The sequence below is a fragment of the Haplochromis burtoni genome, unplaced genomic scaffold (genome assembly GCF_018398535.1).
Source record: "Haplochromis burtoni strain Fernald_Lab_line unplaced genomic scaffold, NCSU_Asbu1 Contig_241, whole genome shotgun sequence".
Lineage (NCBI taxonomy): Eukaryota > Metazoa > Chordata > Actinopteri > Cichliformes > Cichlidae > Haplochromis > Haplochromis burtoni.
The window spans coordinates 448,403-473,626 of record NW_024582602.1 but is presented as its reverse complement, the minus strand read 5'-3'; the positions used below and the strand labels follow the sequence as shown (position 1 = coordinate 473,626).

General features: G+C 41.4%; 1 protein-coding gene across 1 annotated transcript; it reads right to left on the bottom strand.

The window, feature by feature from the left end:
* Positions 1–2,852: 2,852 nt before the first annotated feature.
* On the bottom strand, positions 2,853–24,269 carry LOC102290165 (cAMP-regulated D2 protein). The gene is made up of 8 exons (XM_005941966.3): positions 23,621–24,269; positions 21,783–21,984; positions 21,214–21,347; positions 19,035–19,162; positions 18,755–18,873; positions 18,123–18,263; positions 17,676–17,848; positions 2,853–3,422 (listed from the first exon to the last, which is right to left on the bottom strand). Exons 1-8 carry the CDS (start codon positions 24,086–24,088, stop codon positions 2,970–2,972), a joined length of 1,818 nt encoding a protein of 605 aa, XP_005942028.1. The 5' UTR covers positions 24,089–24,269; the 3' UTR covers positions 2,853–2,969.
* Positions 24,270–25,224: the final 955 nt, after the last annotated feature.

Below are 25,224 nucleotides of genomic sequence, written 5' to 3'. Positions count from 1 at the left end.
CTGGGCTCAGGGAGACTCTGCTGACCGTCTGTCCCGCGGTCATGCAGGGACTTCATCAAGCTTGGTTGTCTGTTCTTTGTGTGTTTGATTAAAGAATGTTAGCTACCGCTCACCGCTCGTCTGCAGGCTTTATTTAATGGAAAACTTCCACAACAGTATACACAGATGTGAGAGTGGCATACATTTTAAATCAGTTCACTGACTGAAAGCAAGAACACATAATACACTTATGTCAAACTGTTTTTAACCTCCTAAGACCCAAACTTTGTCATGGCATGCATTTTTAATTTCTCTCTGCTATTTGGGCTGATTGGGACCTGATGAAGGTAAAAACAAAGAATTATCTGATTTTTTTTTTTTTACCTGATTTTTGTTTCTGAGAAAAAAGAGCTCAACATAAGAGGACATTCATTTAAAATTTTGAAAGAACAGTGGCAGTATAACGTCCTCGTAAGTGGATATCAGGCCCATGTAGAGCAAAAATTAGCATTTGGGTCTAGACAACCCAAAATGTGATGTCCACATATTGGGACGCCAGGTCCTAGGAGGTTAAAAGTTGAACGAGCCCAATTTGTTTTGAGAAGGATGCCAGTGAACAGCGTGCTGCTGTATTCTAACTGTCCCAAGCAGCATACTGGGCAGCGAAGGCTGTCATCTGATTTTTAATTGCAAATGCAGTGGCCATAATCAGATCTTATTGGAATGTCTGTGCAAAGCCAACAACCTTGATCTGGAGCTGGAGACAGCCAGACATTGATTCCATAACCTTTTCTAAATTATACAGGCAACAGAAAGGATTGTGTCTGTTTGTCCCCTCTCGCTCTCACTCCATCTCCCTCTTATCAGCTGTCACAATAATGAGCAGCAGGGTTTTTTAGGGGGAGGGGGACAGCCTGTGAGCACAGCCTTTGGCGCAGTGTTGGGATGAACAGCAATTGATTAGCTGTGCGGCCATCTCAGACAGGGCCGTGCTTTGATACTGGATGACAGCAAAGTAAATGTCTGCTGAGATAATGAGGTGGCCTCAACACACCCTAGTGTGTCAGCGCGCTACCAGTCGTGTGTAAACAGCCAATAAAAATGGCCGTGTGTGTCTGTGGCATATATTAAACTGGCCCCAAAGGAAACAGGACAATTCACTGTGGCCTTTGTGCCAGTAGGGAGAGAGGCCACTTCAGTTGCTCTAGAAAGAGACAGGAGTGGTGAACGCCTGAAGGCTAAGGAAGCAGGCTTATGACTGGACATTTGCCAGTTAAGCTCCCAGATCAAGTGAAGGATTTGAAAGACTTCAAACCACTTCTGTTGGAACGTAAAACTCATAAACTACAACTATTTCACACAAATTACTGCCTCCTCTGTTCTTGGATGATATGACAAGCTGTACCCTTATTTATGTAAATTTAGATTAGCATTCGTTGTGGACCCATATCACTTACTGGCAAGACTGATATGATGAGAATCATAACTGAATTGTTTTGACATAACATGTCAAATAAAATGTCAGTGACTTAGCTGAGAGCGTCAAGCCATTTACTTTTCACAACACGCAGATGTGTTGCTGATGGCCTTTAGGGTTATTACCTGGCTCATAAGGTACAATATAAAGTGGAGACTGACATGGGTTTAATTCTTAATTACTTAATAATCTAAGATAGAAACAATAGCCAGGAGAGCATAACAATGACGTGTGAGAAATGGTGCCACTGCAAGACTACTGGGGTTTGCAGGGGGGTGCGAAAAGCAAAAAACATCACTGGCAGCCCAAATTTGAGTAGTACCATGCTGCCTTCTAGGGCTCATATGCAACAATTCCCTCTTTACCATTGCTTTGTGACTGGCAGTTAGTTCCAGTGACCCACATTTAAAGTAGAGTATTTACCATACTGTCATATGCCGGTCAGTGGTTTTCTCTACCAGCATTATTAGTTCAATTAATCTTCAATCACTTTGCCTTAAAGTCGCAGGTTATATAAGGTAACAACAACAACAACCTTTATTTATAGAGCACATTAAAAGCCTTAGGCATACCAAAGTGCTTTACAAAAAAAAACAATAAAATAATACAGTTAAGAACAGTTAAGGTAAATAGTATTTCCAGGTAGGATTTGGTTACAGATAGGCAGCAAGATATGGTTCACCAGCTCACCACTAACTTGCTCAGTCAACATAAATCCAATTTCCTGTTGTTTGAGATATTCTGCATTTCTTTGACATTAGCCTGCATAGCAGACGTGATCCCAGAAACCAAACTAGCCTTCCATCAACCAATCGTCCTACTGATGTTTACCACTGTTACCAAATGCATTCGTTTTCCCCTTTTGCCAGATAGAACCAGCTTTCTTCTGGCTAAGTGTTTGATGCCAGTGTCTTATGAGTCATAACATTTTGTAAAGGGAGGCTTTTCTCTTAGAACAACATATGGCTGCAGGTCCTAATAAGTTGTGAGCAGAAATAACTCAGTGATGTGTTTTCAGGGCAGAAAAATATTTTGGACCACACCACATAGTTGACAAGACATTTCACTCCAGTCCAAATATGCAAATCCCTAATAAACAACAGAACAGAATTAGCAGGATTCCCCCTAAGCAATGATTTTTTGTACCAAACATTGTGGTAATTAATTTGTGAATTGTTGTAATAATCCAGTCTGGTGACTGATATAGCTAAAAAGTACCGTCTGGCTGCTTTGCTGCTAGATAACAATTCAAGTCATGCAGACTTGCATTCAATTAGAAAAGAAATCTCGCATACAAACAAATACATGGTTTACTTGCAACAAACAAAAGACAAAAGGGCAGTACTGTAGTAACTAGCAAAACTCCATCAACTAACTAACTAACTAACTCTAGAGCAAAGCTAGAGCAGACATCTACACATCCTACTTTTAGAAACAAAACAATGCAGGGAAAAGAGCCATTCTTTTGAATCTAGTTTCAACAAAAGAACAGCATGCCCAGCCTGTTCCCTCTCTAGTAGATGCCCAGCTGGTCCCAGAAATCACATATATGGTTTCTGGTTCCGGCTTGTGTATGGGAACGCACAGTGAGGTTCATGACCAGAAAGCCACTGGTGTCAGAATAGCGCGGCCAAATAGGCAGACGCTGCTCCCGGCAGAAAGTTGTCTGTTGGCTCCTGGAGGAAGGGTCGCCGGTGTGAGCGAAGGCACCCCAGTAGCACAGCATTCGATTGGACAGCAGCTTCTCCGACGGTGACAGGGTGAAGTTGGCCACAGAGGCTGAATGAAAAAGAAAGGGCAGCTCTGCACCATGGCAGGAATGCTCATAGCAGAAAGTGAGACCTGACCAGACACTGCGGTCTGAGATCACATGGTCAAAAACATACATCCAGAACTTGCTCCCCGCTGCTGTGCCAGCACGTGCTGACCTCCTCGATGGACATAAGAAGACAAAATCCGTAACAATCTGAGGAAAGGAAAATAAGAGGGAGATGGTGAGGTCACATTATTTTAAACTGATTTCAATGATTTCTCAGCACTGTAGTGGCTCAGACTTAAATAACTTTATATGTCTTAATTGTCTTGTTATTAAATGTTTTACAAACAAGCATGTTGCATGAAGATAAAACCCACTAACTCTGATGATCAGCATTGTTTTTCCTGTAGTAACACCACCTGATCTTTGTGGTTTTTGCAGATTAAGATCAGATAAGACTGGAGTAAAACATAAATTATATAACTCCAGAAAACACAACCTTACTAATAGTACCACCAAAGTCCAATCAGACATCCCATGGGTGGGTTGGCACAAAATTGTCTTAGTGCCTGAACTATAATGAAATTTGGCAAATCTACACTCTCAGGATGATTTGTAATGACTTTCACAAACCTGGACTTTTTATCAGCTTTATGAGGCATGGGAATAGAGAACCGGTTCTTGTAAAGGACCAGCTCCTAGTACTTTAGTTCCTTGAAATTGTTGTTCTGCTTGCCTATCGGTTCTATCTGAACTTGTGCAATAGTCTGCTGATTGTAGGAAATGTACCAGGGGAGTGTGTGGAACTGTAGTCTATAGGTTTATATTTTTAGCTGACAATTATGAGACAATGCGTTTCAGGTTGTTTTGTAACAACTGCATCACTTAAGTGTTCCGGGTAATATGTGCACTACATTACTTTTTTGAGCAATAACACCAACACTGATCATAACAAAGAGCTGAAATACCTTGAACATGCAGAAACATTTGACCACACAGCATGCACAACAAGAACGAATACATGAATGTCATGTCTTTGATATGCTGCTTAACGATGGTGGCCACTCTCAAAGTGCAGCCAGTGAGAACCTAATGAAAGTCGATAAGAGAATCAATAAGATGAGGTTTATATGTGTATGAAAGACGCTATTCAAAATTGCCTTTTGCTTGACATGCAGTTCACTCAATATTCCTCATACAGTAATGGATCAAATCTTCATCAAACAGTTTTTTCTGGAACAATAAATGGTCATCATCATCTCACTCTTCAAAGTGAAGTTACTAATGAATTGCCTTAAACCCGCACTCATGTCTCTGGCCCTCTGCTGTAGTCTCAATTGTGAATTTCAAATCTCAGTAAAGCTCGATGCTCACCTTACCATTTACGGCTTAGAGAAAAGCACTATGTCTATTGGGTGCTGCTTTCGGAGTGACAAGTTGCTACCACAAAGTCCTTTAAATTTGCAGTCAGATCCACCATTCACATCTATGATGCTCACCTAAAGTTTGACACTGGCAAGGGTCATGTCAAGGTAGGTAAGCCCACCTTTGCGAAAACTGTCATTTACTTATGACCACTCAAGCTTTTCAAATAGTACTTTATTTCTGCACTTTACCCATCAGTGCAGTGTAAAATATTTGCTCCCTTCTGAATTCTTTTTTGCAAATTTGCCACACTTACAGATCATCAACTCATTTTAGATCACACACAAAGATTACCCTAGTAATTACCATGTTCTTATTATATTACTGTCTGTCTCGCTCCATATTACAGCTGAGATAGGCTCAATTCACCCCATGACCTTGAACTGGGGAAACAGAAGTGGGTGTGTGGATGGATGGATGGATGGATGCCTACTGCCTACCCTTTGCTTAAAGCCATAATAACCTGTGGGTTAAGGTTAAGTATGGACAAATTTCATGGCTGTATGTTCCATATGCTGGATAAGTAGCTCTATATTAATTAACTAGTCAGAGTATTACTAGTATTGAATAGTATTAAACCTGGAAACAAAATGAAAACAACGAATCTGATTTAAAATTAAAGAAACATCCAAGTCGGTACTTTACTGCGATTCTTGTGGAGTTTGCCGTGTGTAGAAAAGAAAAAGAATAACTAATTAGCCTTGCATCTACAAAGAGATGGGCTAAGGGCAGAGCAGCGAAAATGTTGTTCCCTCTCGGCTAAAAAGAAGCAAAGAAAATGAAGGTAGACCGTCTTCTCCTGCCTGTTACCTAGAAACCAATGTGTCTTTTTCAGCAGCACACAACCTGCACCCACACAGCTGAACATCTGAAAGCTGAAAACAACTTGCTGACTTTGACGGGACTCTCTCTGTCTCTCTCACTCAATTCTTTTTATTTACTTATTTATTTTTTGCCACACAGGTTTATGATCATGTCTTACACATTCAAGGCAATACGAGCACAAGTTATGTTTATTATATCTTTTGAAATGAATTTCTCCTCACAACTTGGCACTATTTTATCAACCGATTCACACTACAACCTGGTTTGCCTCTTATCTGTATTTAATTTAATAACGGTGTTACGTTCCCCTGGGGGGGTCTAGGCGTTAAGGGGGAAGCAACAAAAGTGACCGGGTCAGAAAAAGGAGTCAGGGAGGCGAAAGAGTTAGATAAAACAGTTTTATTGAAGTAATTCAACTAAAAGAGACGGACAAGCCGCTATCACCATAAAAGTAACACAAACAAAACTCAGGCGTTGGTCAGTAATGCCAAAAAGTCAAAAGGAAAACGCAGCTCACCAGCTGGAAACACCACAAACACTCAGCTCACTAGCTGTACCCACACAAATGGCACTCTGGCCCAGAGCTCACCCTGCTCTGGGCTTAAATACCTTTAATTGCTGATGGGAGTCAGCTGTACAGGAGGGAAAAGGTGGCACCTCAGGCAGGAGGTAGTGGGACACGCCCACACAGGCACCCTCAGGAGAGAGAGAGGCCCCGCTAGGGCCGTAACAGTACTCTGTTTTGGGTAACCACTGTCCTTGACGTAAATATGTAAAAATTGTGTATGTTTCTGTTCTGTGTCTTGTGTACTGTTTGTTTGTATATGTGTCTTTCTCGCTGCTGTTACACCCAAATTTCCCCTTGTGGGACAATTAAAGGATTATTCTATTCTATTCTATTCTATTCTATTCTATTCTGTTCTTCTCTCTCCCCCGTCCAACTTGCTCTCTCGTTGCTAAAATCTGTTCTTGTTTTTGGGCACGCTTCTTTTCTCCAGTGTCAGATTATTGTCATGTTCAGAAAGAACAAATGCTTTAAAAATTCCATTCAGTAGCTGTTGTGCATTTGAACGTATTCATCTATGGATGTCAGGCATAACATTCTGAGCACTGACAGGTGAAGTGAATAACACTGATTATCTTTTCACTGTGGCACCTGTTAGTGCGTGGGATATATCAGGGAGCAAGTGAACATTTTATCCTCAAAGTTGACGCGTTAGAAGCAGGAAAAATGGGCTGGTGTAAAGATTTGACCTGGTTTGACAGGAGCCAAGCTGTGATAGAAGACGGGGCAGAACATCTCCAAAGCTCCGGCTTTTGTGGGATACGGTGGTTAGTATCTATCAAAAGTCGTCCAAGGAAGGAGCAGTGGCAGCAAAAGAGGGAACGATGCAAAATTACCATGTTACCAAAGGACATTTCAATTTCAATTACTGACATTTTTATTTACATAAGAGAAGCAAACAACCATTTTTAGTAAATGTGGCCACTGAGGTCATGAGTTGGCTGTTCAGCAATGAACACTACTCATCTCCACACAGTTTCCAGGCTTTGTCATCTCTCCTAGGCCACAGCCACCAGGAAGCTCTTTCCACCACTTTCCTAAATGAGTTCTTCTCTTGGGAACCCTTAAGCCTAATGTTATCTGGAGATTCCAGAATGGTTGCGCTGGGCCACTTCCACTGTAAGCAGTCATGTAATGCTGGACCATTTGCTGATACTAGATTGTTTTCCTGTCTGCTGCTGCTTCCTAATATCCCACCTTCTGTTTTACTATTAGTTCCACCTTTGTGGTTTTATTTCCTACATGTGACCACATGATGACATCTGGTAAATACCACTTCTGAGACCTAGAGTGTTCCACCCAGACCGATCCTCATCTTCTACCCCTGGAATAACTTGCCCTTGCCTCTTTTCAGTAAAGTTGATTGTGTTCAATATATTGTTCTGTGTCATGGCACCATTTGCGTCTTCATGGAGATAATGTTTGGGGGGTTTTTAACATCCTGATAAGGTTCCTTTTGGGAATTTTTTTTAGTAAGAGATGATGACAAAAGACAGATAGCAAACAGAAATCTGCTTAAATGCCAAGCTTGGGAGTAAAAAATAGGTTATGGCTCTTTTTCATTCAGGTTGTTTGATAAAACATCTCAAGGTGCACCAGAGAGGGGAGGCGCGGCATCTACGTCAGAGCCCAAGTATGAGATTTTTCCAGTCATCAGTAGAAATCACACAGAAACAACACTACCCAAGTTGCATCACTCTGTATAAAGCACACTGCAGGACAGTCCAAGCTTTGGCCTCACTAGGCAAAGCTTTTTCAGCTTAGGCATGTCAGGTTTGCTCTTTCACCATAGTGCACCCCAAACAGTACTGTTCACACTGTGCTGTAGGACAAAAACAAGCTCAAGACCAAACTCTGAACTCTAGCTTGCTGTGTGCCTCTCACTAACTTTAGAGCATTATAGACTAAACCTGGTTAAGGGTCAGCTCACTGATTCTTGTCAGACTAGCTCACCAGACTTCAGAGAACTTTTTGATGTCTCTACTAGCTTATGACAATATTTATTTATTTATTGCATTTTGAGAGGTTGGCTAAGATACGACAGTGGTCTGCCTCTGGAGTAAGTACATTTGAACAGTTGGGGGAGCTTGTTTTGCTGGGCAGTTATGGTCCACTCTTCCTAAACGAGTAGCTACATACTTGAATGAGGAGAAAGTGAAGGCTGAGGCTAAATCTGCACAGGGAACTCGTTCAGTGAAACCTTGCCTTTGCAGTTTTGGCTGCCCCCATTGAAAGGAATAAGGTAATAGCTGCTGTGCAGTTTCACACTAGGTCTGCGATTACTCCTGGGATTATTCAAAGAAATTCACTGGATTTCCAGTTCACTGACCCAGGGTATAGACCATACGTATCTGCAGGTTTAGTCTCATTGGTGGGTCATGACCAGAAGATAGCTGTAAACATTCTTAGAGACAGAGGTGCTTTGGATTTATCATTTATTTATCCCAGTGTTGCCCTCAGAAATTGATACTGGTTGCTGTTCTAAAGTCCTGGGTATGAGTTGAAATGTAATGACTGTACCGTTACATCATCTGTTTTTGTCATTAGAGCTAGTACAGGGTGAAGTTGCTCTTGGAGTGTGCCCCAGGCTACCCACTGAGGGAATCCAGGTGATTTGGGGAAATGATTTCGTTGGGACTAAAGTGTGGAAAAGGGGTCTACCATCTCAAAATGTGCCACTAAGACACAGAGATGAGGTAAGCCAGAGTACTGTGTGATCACTCGGGCCAGGAGTAAAGACTCTCCCGAAGATTCTTTTTCAACAGCTTCTAGGAATAAAAACACAACCAATGTTTTAAATGTGTCACTTCCTCTGTGAGAATATGCTTTGTCAGTCATGTGTAGTGAGGGATGACGCATCTTTACAAGAACATTACAGTTGGTCCACCCTACAGATGAGATGGAGACAGCCAGGTATTTTTTGGATGATGGCTTTTGGTTCAAAAATGGACTCATCATGATAAGTTAAGCTGGGCAGACACTGTGCGATTTTTTCAGTCGCGTTATTCAGCTTCTGCTCAAACTGCACGATTGACTCGCAGGGGTTAGAAGTTGGTAGGTCACGATGCAGAGTCTCACACTATACTGCCTGATGCTGTGATGCGATCTGAGTGCTCACACTGTGCATAACATGAAGGTTATAACAGAACTTCTGTCGCTTGCTCTCCCTTTCTGTCTTTCACCACCACCATCAACTTTGCTAAATTGCTAATGAAAAACATTGATCAGGCAGCTGTGATTGAGCAGCAGTGTAGATCCAACTATTTTCACGGTTGTTGTGGTCGTGATAATTTTGTGAGGCCACATCGAAAAGGCTCAGATGAGCTTTCCAAAGTTCTACAAGTTGTGCCTCCATCGCTTGTGTCCAGATCACACGCTGCACCGCCATGCTGCTCCGTCTTTTTCACCGACATTTGTAGGTTTGCGCTTGCGCAGTGTGAGAAGCTGCAGTGACACCCTCACGACGGTCGCAAAGATTTCAAAAAGGTTCGAAATCCTCATGACCAAGCGATTGATGATCGGGAGCCGGTCGTGAGGCGTTAATCGCTTCTCGTTGCCCCACGTATACTACACGATGCCCGACACACGATGGTGGCCACCATCGTTAAGCAGTATATCAACTCGGGCCGATCACCAAAACGGTCGCACGACTGAAAAATCGGCTCAAAATGTTCCAAAAATCGCACAATGTACGCCCAGCTTTAATGGGACATGCTTTCTGTCATCTCACATAAACTTAGAGAGGATGTCTTGAAGACGGCTCATGATTCCACTGCTGGACATTTAGGTGTTCAGAAAACTTATGACAGAGTCCTTTGCCATTTTTTGGGGCCAAAACTGAAAAAGTTCATTTCCTTGTTCATTAAAACAGGTCACATTTGTCAAGTGATTGGAAAGCCCAACCAAGCAATTGAGCACCTTTATGTCCCGTTCCAGCAATTGACCAGCCTTTTGAGCATTTGCTGATTGATTGTGTGGGGCCGTTACCCAGGTCAAAGGCAGGAAATATCTACTTATTAACAGTGATGTGTTTATCTACTCGCTACGCAGCTGGTTACCCAATACCCAACATTACCAGAGAGCAGTGGTTAAAGCCCTGTCACAGGTTATCTCGGTTTTTGGTATCACAAAGATTGTTCAGAGTGACCGAGGGACAAATTTCACATCAAGTATGTTCACAGAAATATTGAAGCTCCTTCAGGTAAAACATGCCCAGTCCAATCCATACTATCCACAAAGTCAGGGAGCTATCGAAAGGTTTCACCAAACCTTGAAGTCCTGTTGCGTGCTTATTGTACGGAAGTGGATCGTGACTGGAAGGAGGGACTGCCTACCAATAACTGTTGGACGTAGAAACCAAAACAATGAGGGACTGGCTCATGCTAGTGGTACGAGAAGTTACTCAGGCTGGGACTGGGTTCAGCCCAAATTAATTGGTTTGTGGTCACACTGTTCAGGGTCCACTAGCAGTTTTACAGGATGATTGGAAGACACTGCGGCAGGTGTCAGATCGAAATCATCTGGTTGCTACTCCCAACCACAGAAGGAAATCACTTTTTCATGCATACCTGTTAAAGCCTTATCATGTCTGTGCACGTGGTGCAGAGGATGTTACACCAATGCGCGCCTGGCGATTCCATTTTACAGGGACATCTGAGCCACTCAGTAACTTGGTTGCTTTGTTGGGATTGTTGGCTACTACAGATAATTCAGTAAGAATTTTCCACTGTAGCTTCTAACCTTCTCAGCTACAAGCTTACGATTTTTGGACGCCACCTTGTCAGGAAGCCTTTCAGGAAGTGAAAATTTTGATTTCCTCTGTACCTGCTCTAGCGGCTCCCTGCATGGATAAGCCACTCAAACTACAGGTAGATACTGGTATGGTGGGAGCCGAAGCTGTTCTGTTGCAGGAGGGGGGAGGATGGAGTGGACCTTCCTGTCAGTTTTTTCTCCCAGAAGTTCAAATTATACCAAACGAACTACTCGATAGTGGAGAAGGGCGCATCGGCTTTAATATGGGCTCTACAACATTTTGAAGTGTATGTAGGGGCAGGGGGGAATCCTGTTTTAGTTTACACAGATCACAATCGCCTCACCTTCCTTCATTTTCTTCAGAATCCCCAGAATCCCAATCAGCGTTTGAGATGGTGCCTTTTTCTTCAGCCATATAATCTGGAAGTTTGACACAGGGAGCAGACAATGTTTTGGCTGATGCATTATCAAGGGCTGTGTCCTAGTAATACAACTTCAAGTGTTGGCAAAATGTTAACTAACTTCATGGCTGTCTAAGCCCTATTTTTATGGGTGGGCGCGTGATGGCCTGGTAGCACTGTTTGGGCCCTTTTGTGTTCCCTCCCCGCAGCACTGGTCAGATCGTTAATGATCTAACAGCACATGAGCGGTGGGAGTGACCGGAGTATAAAAGCTAGATCCTGCAATCTCTCTGGCCTTCACTCTCTCTTTGGGAGGCTGCTCGCCAACCTCCAGATGCTTTTCTTTCCAAGCTCCTTGGACTACGATGACCTGGATGACCGAGAACCTTCACAGACATAAAAATCTGTACCACGTCATTTCTAGTAGTCTGACAGAAGCTGCCGCTTTACTGAAACTGCTCATAGTGATGGCAGCACTTCACACAGAGTCGATGAGCTTGTCAGTGATTCAGCTGAAATTCCCTCGCTTACAAAATCAAGTCTCATTTTTCCTTAGGACAGCAGAGGTGTTTATAATTCTGCCATAGCGAGACTTGTCACAGAGCTCATAGACTTGGTTAGTGGGGTTTTCAATGGGAAGGAAGTTGATTATGTTAGTCGTATTGTTCAAAATGCACTCAGAAATACTGTGTTTGTCTAATGCAGAGAAAATGTATATACTCCATAAATATAAAAATTGTAGGACTAAAGCTGAGCTCTTCACATCTGCTTCCACTGTGACTGGTTGGTCTTTGCGCTGACCACTGCGGTTGGGAAAAGTGGCATTTATAAAGACACACAGTGTGTGTACGTGGAAGAGTAAGCTCCTGTTGTAATTTCACCAACTCCCAGCTGCAGAGTGAACTGCGACTGAATATTAAATATATCCAGCAGTGTCACCTCCTGACCCCCCTGGAGTTCCCTGGGGGAAGATACCTTCCATTCTGAATTGAAAAATGTGACAGAAACCTGCTGAAAGAAAGAAGAGTCCTGCACTGCCATGAACTTTATATTTGAAATGCTAACTCAGACCTGTAAAGTCTGAGGTGCATGTTTCACAGAGCATTTCACAATCTGACTTTGGGGTGAATTTGCTGCAACGATCATTTCTGCTATTGAGTTACGACACACCTGACTGCTTCAGACCAGCAAATCTTTTGCTTCAGTGCAGAAGTGGGCACAGCTGCTAATGACCAACTAATGAAGTGCCTTTGATTATCAGCCTCTTGATTCCTATAGAAGCTGTAAGGTTGTACTTCATTTTCCTCATGTGTATAGCTAAGGAATATATGAGGTTTGCTGGTTTTATTGGTGTTTATGATTTAAATTCAAGCAATAAATGCATCTTTCTGAAAGGTAAAAATGTTTTGCATGATTTTCCTTGGGTGGGAAAAGGCAGCACATAACCACAAACACTCACATCTACACCTACAGCCCATTTAGAACATCACCTGAGACGGCCACAGTGAAACATGAAGAACATGAAAACTCAACAAACACTGCTGGAAGATCAGAAATCCAAAACCTTCTAGCTGGCAACAGTGCTAACCTCTGTACACCATACTGAGACTGAAGTGTGGAACCAAGTCTTCCAAACGTACGTTTGGACAGAAAAAGAAACTTTCCAGTTAGTAAAAACGCAGCAAACGCTAAACATTAGTGTCACACGTGTGAAAAACGCAGCTCAAAATGGCAAAACAAGACTGATGCCATGTCATCAGTATGCTTCTTTAATTTTGTGGCAATTATACCTCTAATAGTTCATTCTGAATTATTGCAAATATGATGATGGTTATTTATAAGGTAGAACATATATATTTTACTTTTCAGTAAGTCGAACTTGCCCCCATGGCTCAGTATCGTTTTGCTTCAAAGCCACAATTTTGGAAAACATGCTACCAGTAATGGTACTACTACATATTGCAAGATAAAAAGCTGGCTAGCTGCATGTTTAATCTCAATCTGGCACTTGTATTTATTGCAGTTTATCTTGATTTTTGGACAGATACATTCTGACTTTGGATATTTCATTTTTTGCTTTGTTTAGTCTTTCTGGAAATAGCTTAACTGGAAAAATCTCCAGCATGTTTGCCAGCTAGTTCCTGACTTTATTTGCTGTTCGATGCCGACAGATAGTGCTGAGTATACCTCAGGCTATTTACTCTGGATTTATTAAAGCTCCCTCTCTGAAAGCAGCTACTTGAAAATGAGGTTGATGACATCAGTGAGACTAAACCATAGAAACAGCTGTTGGACGTAGGAACCAAAACAATGATGTAAGTGATGCTAAAACACTCAGTGGGGAACTGCAAAGTCAACAGCTAATTCTCTGTGGGTCAGTCTCAATGACTAACACTGCTCATATTACATGTAGCAAACGTATTACAGTTTTTAACATCAGTGATTATGACATTATTTAAGATTACACTCAGGTGACAGTTGTTTTTATATACTTAGTTTGAGCTGATGCAGTATAACACAGGCTGCAAGAGATTGTACCTTTATGGAGTTTACAATCTTATAATCATTTTGAAGGCCAATCAGAGTACGTCATTCTAAGAGATGTTTTTGTTATTCACTCTGCTCGCATTAATACAAACAGGGTGTCTTCCTCCAGTCATTGCTTCCTCCTCTGGAAGCCTGTCCTCTACTTCATCTGTGATTCCTCAGCTCGTCCCCCCTGTCATTGTAGATGTTCAGGAGAGACGAGTTGCTTCTTAGTGGAGCAGTCAAGCTGAATCTCAAGCAGACAACCTCCCTGACTCCAGGTGGTCCCAATGATTCACCCATACAAATGATGGAGGTGAGAAAAAAAAATACTGAATGAGAGACAGTGGAGCTGTAGCTCCCTCTGTAGGCAGCGTTAAAGCATGTTGTTTGATTTCCACTGAAATCTGGAAGGTTACTTATAATGCCAAAGTTTGATGCGTGGTGAAATCTTCCTGTCTTTTCAGTCTGGTCATAAGGAAATGCAACATTTATTTCAAACCAACTTCAGCAGCAAGAGTTCAATTGTTTTCAGTTTCCCATCACTCATTACACACAGACAGGCGGCAGACAGTACAACACAGCTGGGTCCTCATTACACACCAAGCACTGGCCAGGAGGGTTATCGATCCATACGTGATGTCCTGCCTCACACAGCCACGCAATGAGTAGTTATTGATGCATGTGTGTGGCAGAGTGTGTGTGAGGATTTACTGTTCAGTCTGTGAGCAAGAGGAGGAATGGAACAGAACAAAACCTCTTCAGATGCAGCTCATTATGTAAATGCATCCTTTTTTTTCTTTTACATAAGCTGTTTGACTTCTTGAACACAGACAGCACATTAGGTTTGTAGAGATGTTCGGCTCTGCAGGTTCTTGCAAATTATTGGCTGAATGTAAAGCTCCCTGACACTTTCCTGACAGCCACCAGATAGAACAACGATAGAAACGAAGCCACAGCAAACGGAGGAATATTAATTATATGCAATTTGTCGGCTCAAAAGCAGCATGCTTCAGAAACTTCCTCTTCTGTGAACTGAATATTTCTCTATTTCTGTGAACTCTTCTTCAAGTGTTAATCAGTGCACCCTGTAGCAGAGGCAATGCAAGCAAGGGACTCTAGATAATTAGCCTTTGGTCTCTTCAAAACTTTGTCTCTGGCAGGCAACCATAATTATTGTCATAATTTCAAGGCTGGCAATGGAGGCTAGGGGTTACACTTTTAATGAGTGAGGGAAAACATTTCCTCTTTATAAAGGAACAGCAATAATAAATCACAGTAGCATGGCAGGAAAAATTCAAAACAGCTTCTTTAAAATACATTTCCCAGCAATGCTCGGATATTTGCACTGACCCCCGGTCCTGTGAAGAAGCACCCTTCACGAAGAAATGCAGGACAGCCTCACTGCAGAGTCAGCTGTGACTGAATACTAAATAGGTGTCACCTCCTGACCCGCTCCCAGAGGCTGACACCTTACACTATTCATCAAAACCGCAGCCAGAATACTGCTCGGGGGTTTTCTCATTTTTCCCTCATGAAAATTAATGATAAACACAGCACACAAAGACGTTTATGCTAGCACATGCCAACATCAGACAATGTTGGTTTGCTTACCAACCATCATGTTAACCATTACAAATATCTGAAGCAATTTATCATAAAATTAGTGTCCGCTGGAAATTTAAGCAGTCATGAATAATTATTGATCTAAATCTGCTACTTCATGCTGCTGGTATGAAAAAAAAGACTACTACAAACAGCTGTAAGTGACACGTCTCCAAAGGTTGATTCTGTCCTGGCCTGACGAGGTGGCTCTTCTGTGTTGTGCCATCCGCTTCGCCAGAGGTTGTTTGGCTTCCCCGATGTATAAATCCTGGCAATCCTCCTGCACTTACCAGTGTACACTATGTTACTCTGTTTGTGTCGGGGGACCCGATCCTTGGGGTGGACCAGTTTTTGGCGCAGCGTGTTTTGGGGTTTAAAAGCCACAGAGACCCGGTGTTTAGAAAAAATGCATCTCAAGTGCTCCGATACTCCTGACACATATGGGATCACTACAGGTTTTCGCTTAGGCAGCGGTTGTCCTTCTCTCCTGGATCAGCTGGAGCTTTCTTTAGGTGCCTTCCCAGCTTTGACAAAAGTCCAGCTGGGATAACCACAGTTACTCAGGGCCTTCTTGATGTGATCTTCCTCTGCTTCCCTGGCTGCTGTGTCTGTGGGGATGGTGTTCGCTCTGTGTTGTAGCGTCCTGATGACACCCAGTTTATGCTCCAGTGGATGATGAGAGTCAAACCTTAAATACTGATCCGTATGTGTAGGTTTCCAGTACACATCAGCTTTTAGATGTCCCCCATTACTGATGGAAATCTCACAATCTAAGGAGGCTAACCTGCCACTTTTCATGGGGCCATTTATGTGAAAAGAGAAAGACCATCTCTGAATCGAGGAGGGGGCCTAAGGGTACATCTTTCACCATCTTACATGCTGTGATTGCAGCCATTCCCCAACTCTCTGTGAATGGGACTCATGGCCATTGATCAGTGGTTGTTGATCAATGGCCATGACAGTTTGCATAATTATGAAGGAGCTGACCTCCCAGCCCTTTGTCCCTTCAGTGGGCTGGTTTCAGTCATTATGCAAATGTACTGTTTATAAGATTGGAAACCTGCAGTCAGCTGAGGCTGAAGAAGTCACCTGGATGAGTGACGAAACATTTCTCCAACTGAAAACGCTACGTCCAGATGGACTTACCTGGATGATTGAGAATGCATCAAGAGGATGTAAGTGACATGGATTTTCTCCACCTGTTAAGTATGAGTGTGTGAGATAGAGATCAAAACCATGAGAGCTGTTGAAAAAACTAACAAGCTAGCACAGAGAGGACCTACGCGCCAACCAGCATGTTCAAACCAGAAATTGAACTTCTTTTACATGTGGACTACATTTGACCTGTTTTCAGTGTTAAACTGCACACCAGCCCTACCTATATAAAACTGAGGCTTAAAGTCAAACATTGCATCCTAATAATATGCACCATACTGGCACTTTTAAATATTTGCCAGTATGGTGCACTTTATATATTTAAAGTGGTAAAAGGTGTAAATTTTGATCATTTAGATTATTTCTTTTTTTTTCTTTTTTCTTTTTTGCATATATAAATATTAGACAAAGATAGCGCAAGTAAATACAAAATATACTTTTTAAATGATGATTTTGTTTAATAAGGGATAGAAGCTATCCAAAGTCATACGTGAGAAAGTAAAAAATCTCAAAGAAACACCACCATCATGCCATATTTTGAGGAAACTTGAGAATAGATGAGAAAAACATTCTGGAAAAGTTTACAAGGTCGTTGGGAGGAAAACTTTGAACAGTGGTGAAGTTCTCTCCAAAATGACTCCAAGCACAAACACAACTCATCCAGGAGACCACAAAAGAACTGAGAACAACATCTAAACAACTGCAGTTTTCTGTTGTCTCAGTTAAGGTCAATGTGTTCATCATTTACAATCAGAAAGCGACTTGGCAGAAATGGCATCTGTGTTCTAAGACGAAAATCACTGCTTACTAAAAAGAACAATAAAAGCTCAACTCACATTTGCTAAAAACTGATGATCCCCAAGACTTTGTGAAAATATTTTCTGGGTTGATGGGACAAAAATGAACTTTTGTTCAAGTTTTGTGTCCAGTAATCTCTGGTGTTTCATTAAAAAAATATCAAATAGTCAAACATGGTGGTGGTAGTGTGATGATCGGGGCTGCTACAAGACAAGACTCTCTGCCAGAAAGTGCTGAAGGAAATGCCAAAATGCTTTAGCAGGGCTTTAAACGGGTCATTCAAGTTTGAAAACGTCTGCAAGATTCTGCAAAACAAAAGCAGGCCGAAATTCCTCCCCAGCCATGTGAAAGACTCTTTTCCAATTTAAGAGCAATACTAACACTAAAAAGACGGTATTAAACTCCTCTTACCTGAGCCAGCATATTTCTGTGGTCAGCATCCCTGTACAGGGGCAGGTACTTGTGTAGGATCTGTAGGGTGTGTTGTTTAAAGATGGCTGTGATGTACACGGTGCACTCCACTGTGGAGACTGGCTTGTTGAAGACCCCATACGCAAACAGAACCCCCTCCTCGGACGTTGTACCTGCAGGACAGAAAACAACATTACTCTAAAGAAACAAGTAGATGTCTGTGTTGCCTGTGGACTTGCTGTGATTCTTTTGCCCAATGGCTTTTCTGATTGTCTCTGTACTTAAAAATCAAACATTGCCTTCAGCTTTGTCATGATGTCGGAATTTTCATATCAAATAGTTGTATAACAAGAACCAGTGGGAGTTAAGCAGAAAGCTGAGAGAATAAAATATAAATCCTGAATAATAACAGTAATAATACAATGTGGTTTCTCTTATTGCTCTTACCCAGCAGTATTGGCTTTTCTTTCTGCCAGCGCCCCTTTTGAAAGGCAGTGACAGCCTGCTCTTTGATTAACTCCCCATCGATATACGGACCCCACGTCTCAAAAACCTCCAGAAACCTGAATGGGTTCAAAATCTTGGAACCTGGGATCAAAAACAGATTGGCAAGTTAAAACACAGAGGGGAAAAAAGTATATTAAGCAATGCATCGTATGCAGTGTTATAAAAACTCAAAATCCTATTAATGTGATTTGTTTGTCTAAGGAAGGGAGCTTTTCAGTCTTATACTAAACTTCCTCTCCAGAGTGCATTTTCCTGCCTCAATTATAAGCTATAACCGTGAGTTCATCCATCCTGAAAACTGCTGTCGATGATGTAATCACAGTGATACAGATCAATAACAATGTCGGGCCTGCAGATATATCAAATTTATTCCTTGCTGTTAGACAGTAAAATTACTCTAATTGCCCCTTTAGAGGCTCATTGTTCAGCCATAATGATTTTGTTTACAAGTATCTCACTATGAACATGTTTTTCACAGTCATTTGCAGACAAATATACTATATCCTGCTTCCTTATGTAATATGTGGGCAGCAATGAGTGTTGCTCTAAATCTGGGGTTTGTGGCGTCCTACTTGTTTTCATCTGGGCAGCCAGGATGGCCTGCGGAGTGAGAGACAGCAGGCAGACAAAGTCGCTCACAGAGCAGTTCGTCTGTTTAGCAAAGCCTTTTCCCAGTTTCAGGGCATCATGTCTGGGAAAGATGTGCAGAAAAAAAGAAAATTACATTTCAGCTTGAAGTCATCCTGAAATGTGATCAAGATCTTTCACGTAATCTAATGCTCAGCTTTAAATCAAAGCATGCATCCATCTCACATCCATGCCCAGTATTGCCCTGAGCTGTTAGTTCCTCACCTGGTCTTCAGAGGGATGGAGAAGGGCAGGCTCTGCAGGATGGCCTGGTTAAACAGAGGCTTGCTGCTTTGGATCATCAGGTGAAGGCTTACCGACTGAGCGCCTGCACTCTCCCCAAATACTGTGACCTGATTTTAAAAAATGTCGCTACTTAAAATTCTTTAACTTAATTTCTGTTAATATTGCAAAAAAATATTAATTTCATATCAAACGAAATACAAACAGAACAATGAAAGTTAGGCTTAGTAAATGTACGACATCTACATCCAGGTGATCGTAGTCTAAGGAGCTTGGAAAGAAAAGCAAGTTTGCTTCTTCAAGGAAACTTTGTAATTTGGATTTGGCTTGACCTGAGAAAGGCTTAACTTATCAGGGTGTAACAGAAATAACCTGTTCCTTACCAGGTAATAAAATGAGGTAAAATAAGCTCAGATGAGCAACAAAAGAGGACATATTATACCATGTCATTATTTATTTAACAAAAATTAAATTAAGCCAAAATGTAGAAGACGTTTGTGAAAAACTGAGCATGCCCATAGAAAGTGAAATTATAAAGTAGACCGGTGCTGATAATCAAATGCACAAACTGTTCATCAGCAAAAAACTTCTGCTATAAGAGCAGAAGTTCTGGCGCTTTGCTGGTCTGGATAATTCAGGTATATATGAGGATAAACAGCATCAACAATAGTGGGCCACAAAAATTGCCCCACAGGCCTCAGTTAGCATGTTAAATATGATAATGATAAAGGAATATAAGAGTTGCAAGGAGAAAGTCTCTTTTCACTAAAAAGAACATGGTTGCATGGCTAAGTATTGGAAGGTTGCATCTGAAAAAGAAACACAAGAATTCTGGATCAACGTCCTTTGGACAGATGAGACCAAAGTGCAGATATTTGGCTATAATGGACATTGACATGTTTGTTTGTTTGTTTGTTTGTTTGTTTGTTTGTTTGTTTGTTCGTTTGTTTGTTTGTGCCAAACAAAACAAAACACAGGATATCAGCATAAAAACCTCAAACAAAATGTCAAGCACGGTGGTAGAGAGGTGATAATTTGGGCTCATTCTGCAGACACATGACCTGGGCACACTGCAGTTATTGAGTCAACTTTCCTGTTTAGCAAAGTATTCTAGAGACAAAAGTGAGTCTGACAGCTAAAGCTTGGCCTCGGTCTTACAAGAGGACAATTATCCCAACCACACCAGCAGGTAACAGACAGAAAAAGGTAAGAATTGTGATGTCAGATGATGTCACTGAAAGCAGATCTCCTTAAAATGGCCATCTAAGGGCACCTGAATGCTGTTCCAATCTGTTGTTTGTGAAGGGCAACAAATCCCAACAAAGTTGGATTAAAAGAAAAGTGGAAGAGGTTCAAATAGCATGCTTTAAGTAGAAGGTTAATTAAGATGCTGCATTTGACAGGAGATAAACAAAAATGACTTTAAACTGTAAAAGTTACTCTAGCAAAGTCCAAGAATTAAATATGGTGATGGAAATAATAATAATAATAATAATAATGGAGTGGATTGATATAGCGCTTTTCAAGACACCCAAAGCGCTTTACAATGCCACTATTCATTCACTCTCACATTCACACACTGGTGGAGGCAGCTACGGTTGTAGCCACAGCTGCCCTGGGACAGACTGACAGAAGCGAGGCTGCCATATCGCGCCATCGGCCCCTCTGGCCAACACCAGTAGGCAAGTAGGGTAAAGTGTCTTGCCCAAGGACACAACGACTAGGACAGAGAGCCCAGGGATCGAACCGGCGACCTTCCGGTTACAGATACGCTAGATAGCATAATACTTTTGGTCTAAACCAAACCAGAGTTATCAAATTTGGAAATGTGTTTCCTTTTTTCCCTCTTATACTTTTCTTTAATTGTTTATACTTTATGAATTTGAGAAAATATGTCGGAGCTTCTGAGCATAAAGTTTACAATGAGTATCTTTAATTGTTGGAAGCAACTGCTTCACTATTTTCCCCACTGTGGTCATTCTCTCAGTATTTTCCCCTTTTTCTTCTTTTGTCCTGTTTTCTTACAATGTTTATTCCCACCTTATTAATAAATGCCTCATTTTAAAATAATTATCTTAGGTGTGTGTGTGTGTGTGTGTGTGTGTGTGTGTGTGTGTGTGTGTGTGTGTGTGTGTGTGTGTGTGTGTGTGTGCTTGCTTGCCTTGGCGGGATCCCCTCCAAACACGGCAATGTTCTGTTGGACCCAAAGAAGAGCTGCCTGTTGGTCCAGGATCCCATAATTCCCTGCAGCTGATGTGTGAGGATCTTTTCCCGACACAAGGAACCCAAATGCACCTTTAATGATGCAGGATTTCACATGATCAACAAGACAACAAGACGTAAATGACTCAGGCAAGACATTCATTTCCTCCGAGCTCCAAATTACTGTTCACATATCAGAGCTCCTGTTTTCAGTCTTGCAGGAAAGCAGAGTAATTACCAACAGGCTCGGCCATTTTAAAGTGGCACACAAACATTATTCAGGCTCGTACTGTCTCACACACAGACGCACACATGCTCTCTATAATAAGTAAATTCTTATTTTCACTAAGTGATTCCACGAGTTTCTTGTTGTTGCCTTTGAGACGTCCACTGCTAAAGTTCATCTGAATTTTATCCCTGTGTGCACAGTGAAATCTGACGTGGGATCATAGAGTGACACAGGCATTGAGATTCAAATACACAGGCTGTTGCACACTAATGGGTCCATTTAAACGTAATCCTTCTTACCCAGTCGGTACTCCAGGCTTACAACAACACTGTGGGTGAAGTTACTAATGAAACGTCCATCATACAGAGGCTTGGAGGCAGAACCAGCAATGAAATCTCCACCATGGATCCAAACCATGACAGGCAGGTGGCTCTGCAGAGGAGAGCTCAAGTCCACATCCAGCGGTACAAAGATGTTGAGGTAGAGACAATCCTCACTGACCTTTTTGGAGACATTAGAGGATGCAGGTCATTCAATTTTTCACTTTTTGTTGTCACTTTTATCTTGTTTTGTTTTTTTCTTTTGAATTTAATAGTTCTGGCCGTGTGTGACATGGATACACGGATACATGGATACGAGTTAGGAGGCAATTGCCAGCCAGGTGAAAGGTAAAAACTGCAGATAGAATATAAATTATTTATTTAGTGTTTATGGTACAAACTAATTAGTAGGCTCACACAGCAGGTTTCTTATACTCCTTACACCTTATTTAGGACTGAATAAGGACATTTGTCCCCTTTGAGCACCGTCTCTTGGTTAGTGTACTCAGTTTGCTTACTCACATATTCTGAATGAATTTTATTGATATTGTTTGTTAGTTGTTTTTAATAAAGTTTAATTTCGCAGAGGTTAGGTAGTCCCAGTGCTGCATATACGAGTGCTTGGATTCTCCGCTTTTTGTTAAATGTTCTGGTTCTTATATGATGCTTTTGTAATTTACTGGAGCACTCAAAGCATTTTATATAACATACTTTATTTACCCATTTACACACATTCGTACTCCAACCCACTGTGCAACAGCTTGGGGTTAGTATCTTGGTTGGTGGTTGGTGATCTCAGCCAGATCGAACCACCAACCTTCCAATTATTGGATGAGCAGCTCTACCTCCTGAGCTGCAGACTGTTCATCGCCTCAGTTATCTGCTGTCATTTTACCGACATACATTCTGCAGTTATTTTAAGTGGCTGGCACTTTTTTTTGTTGCTGTTATGTTTTTAAATCATATTTAGACAGAAAGTTGATTCAGAAAGCTTATTGTATTAGTGTAAGGACATAGTTCTTATTTATATACACAGATATTGTTAATAGTCTTGGTAGGTTTGCCGGTTTAAACAAACAGATGGATAACTGGAGCATGTTGTTAAAAACTCTTAATATCACTAACTTAAATTACATTTGGATTTTGACTACTTTTCTACTCACACAAGATTATTATCAGCTGTCCTTAAAAATCTGGCATACAGCAAACTAGCATAACTGCTCTCCCTCATTGTAAATAACTGTACTAGTTTGGAAATTGTATTCTGTAAATACAATTTAAATATATAAAAAACAAATATACATAGGTTTTTATTTATAGATATTTGTCACTTTGAGAATCTTTTTGCTAAATATAATTTATTAACAATGGCCTCATAAAGGGACGCCGCTCCATGTGACGTGAGCCTTACAACATGGACTCTAACGACTTTCACTGGGCTGGATTGTTCACTTTTACTCTAATGAAATTGGTTTCATCTCTAAGTGCAGAATTTAGCATCCATGGCTTCATCACACTGTCAATGGCAGCTCTTTTGATCCACCTGCTGCATCTAACCAGTCTAATTGAACTGGATATGAAATATCTTTGACATGTGAAAGTTTGCGTGCACTAAGCCTATGCAAATTAAAATTTCAGTGTTATACTGTTAGTGTCATTTTATGATAATTAGCATGTCAGCACATTAATCACAACAGCTATGTATTATCACAAAGCAGCAGAACAGAAGCAATTAAAATAACCTCAAGCTGTAACATTAAAGTGATATAAAACATCGTAGCAGGATATAAAGAAATACAAGGTTGTAATACACCTACACTCTTAGGGCACTCCTCAGTGATAGCTTTACTGCAGAATTGCATACATGCGGCCCTGGGAAAGGAGGCATCATAAACCCCGTGCCAAGGACTCACAGGTCTGGGGGGCTTCCAGCGGTAAGCCCCAACAGGAGGACTTGCGTACGGAACACCATAGAATACATGGGCCTTATCCACAGTAATCCCCTTGATCTGGCCATCTTTGGTTATCACCGCTGGTCCAGCAGCCCCATCTGTATCCTGAGTGACAGGTTTGTCCTTGGTTTGCTGTATGATTGCAGGGTCCCCCGGGCGTCCCAGCTCCTCGACGGAGTTTATCTCAAAGTCTCGGTTGATGATGAGCAGCTCGGGGTAGACATTTCTCAAAAAGCTGACAAGGTCGATGTCATCATCATTTTTTGTAACTCCTCCAGAGGAAAGCTCTAAACTCAGTGTGCACAGCAGCAGCAAACAGTGCCAGTTCTCCATACTCTTAATACTTCCCCAGACCAGCTGCCTGGATCATGATTTGACTTGACTTATGGCTGCGGCCCCCATACGCCTGAAACTCTCTGCACACTCTGCATGCTTGTGACTCCAATTTGCCTGGTTCCTTATTAAGATTAAACAGACAAAAGCTGCTCTGTCTTACTGTTGAGTGCTGTCCAGTAGACTCTGAACAGCTGGATGCAGACTCTGCGGTGCAGGACCACTAATAGAGGACGAGTCGTCTTTCCTTTTCTTAATGTAATCGCAGTCACGCACAAATGGTAAACAGGGATGAGCCAAGCAGTGGGCTCCATGAACGCCGGTTTCTGTGCTTATATAAAAATCTGTTTCTCCTTTACCATTCAGACTTATCAGTCACTGATGTATAATTAAAACCAATACATTTATTAATACGCTTTTCTTTACAGGCAGAGGACAGCAAACACAAGGTACACAGTGCCATCTACAGGCCTTATGTACAACAACATGCCACAGTTATTCTGTAATTGGGGTTATGTCATAGAAAAGTATGCATATGCTTTGATTTTTAATTTTTATTATTTTATTTTACTAACACACATTTCCCCCTTTTGGAAGATCTCAATCTTTAGCATGTCGGCTGTTCTCGAAAAGAATTAAAAGTCGAATTTAAATCCAGAAAATTCGTAAAACCTGCTTTTTTTTTTAAAGTATGGGATTAGATAATTTTCTTGTTTTCAGTAATAATGATTACAGTGTGATATTTCTTTTTGAGTTGCACCCAGAGTTCAGACTGTAGAATCACTTATATGATGGAAGCAGTTTCTCGTGTAATTTCACCATCAAACATATAGATGGTATGTTTTTTTTTCAGATTAACCCTTTTTTATTTCAAAGTGTTAATTACTTAACATTCTGACGATAATTGATTGTAGTAATATGTTATTATAAATAAACGAATGCGTATTATTACAATAAAGCTTGGCCTCACCTGTTGAGACATTTATAAAAAATCCTGGAAACAGACGTGTACATATCATATCTCTAACCATAGCGGAGTGTCGACCAGCGTGCGCTATGGCATGTCGCTGAACAGGAGATGAAAACATTTGCACATTTGCAATCAAGTTGTGTAATCCTTCGTGGTCTTCCCCTCT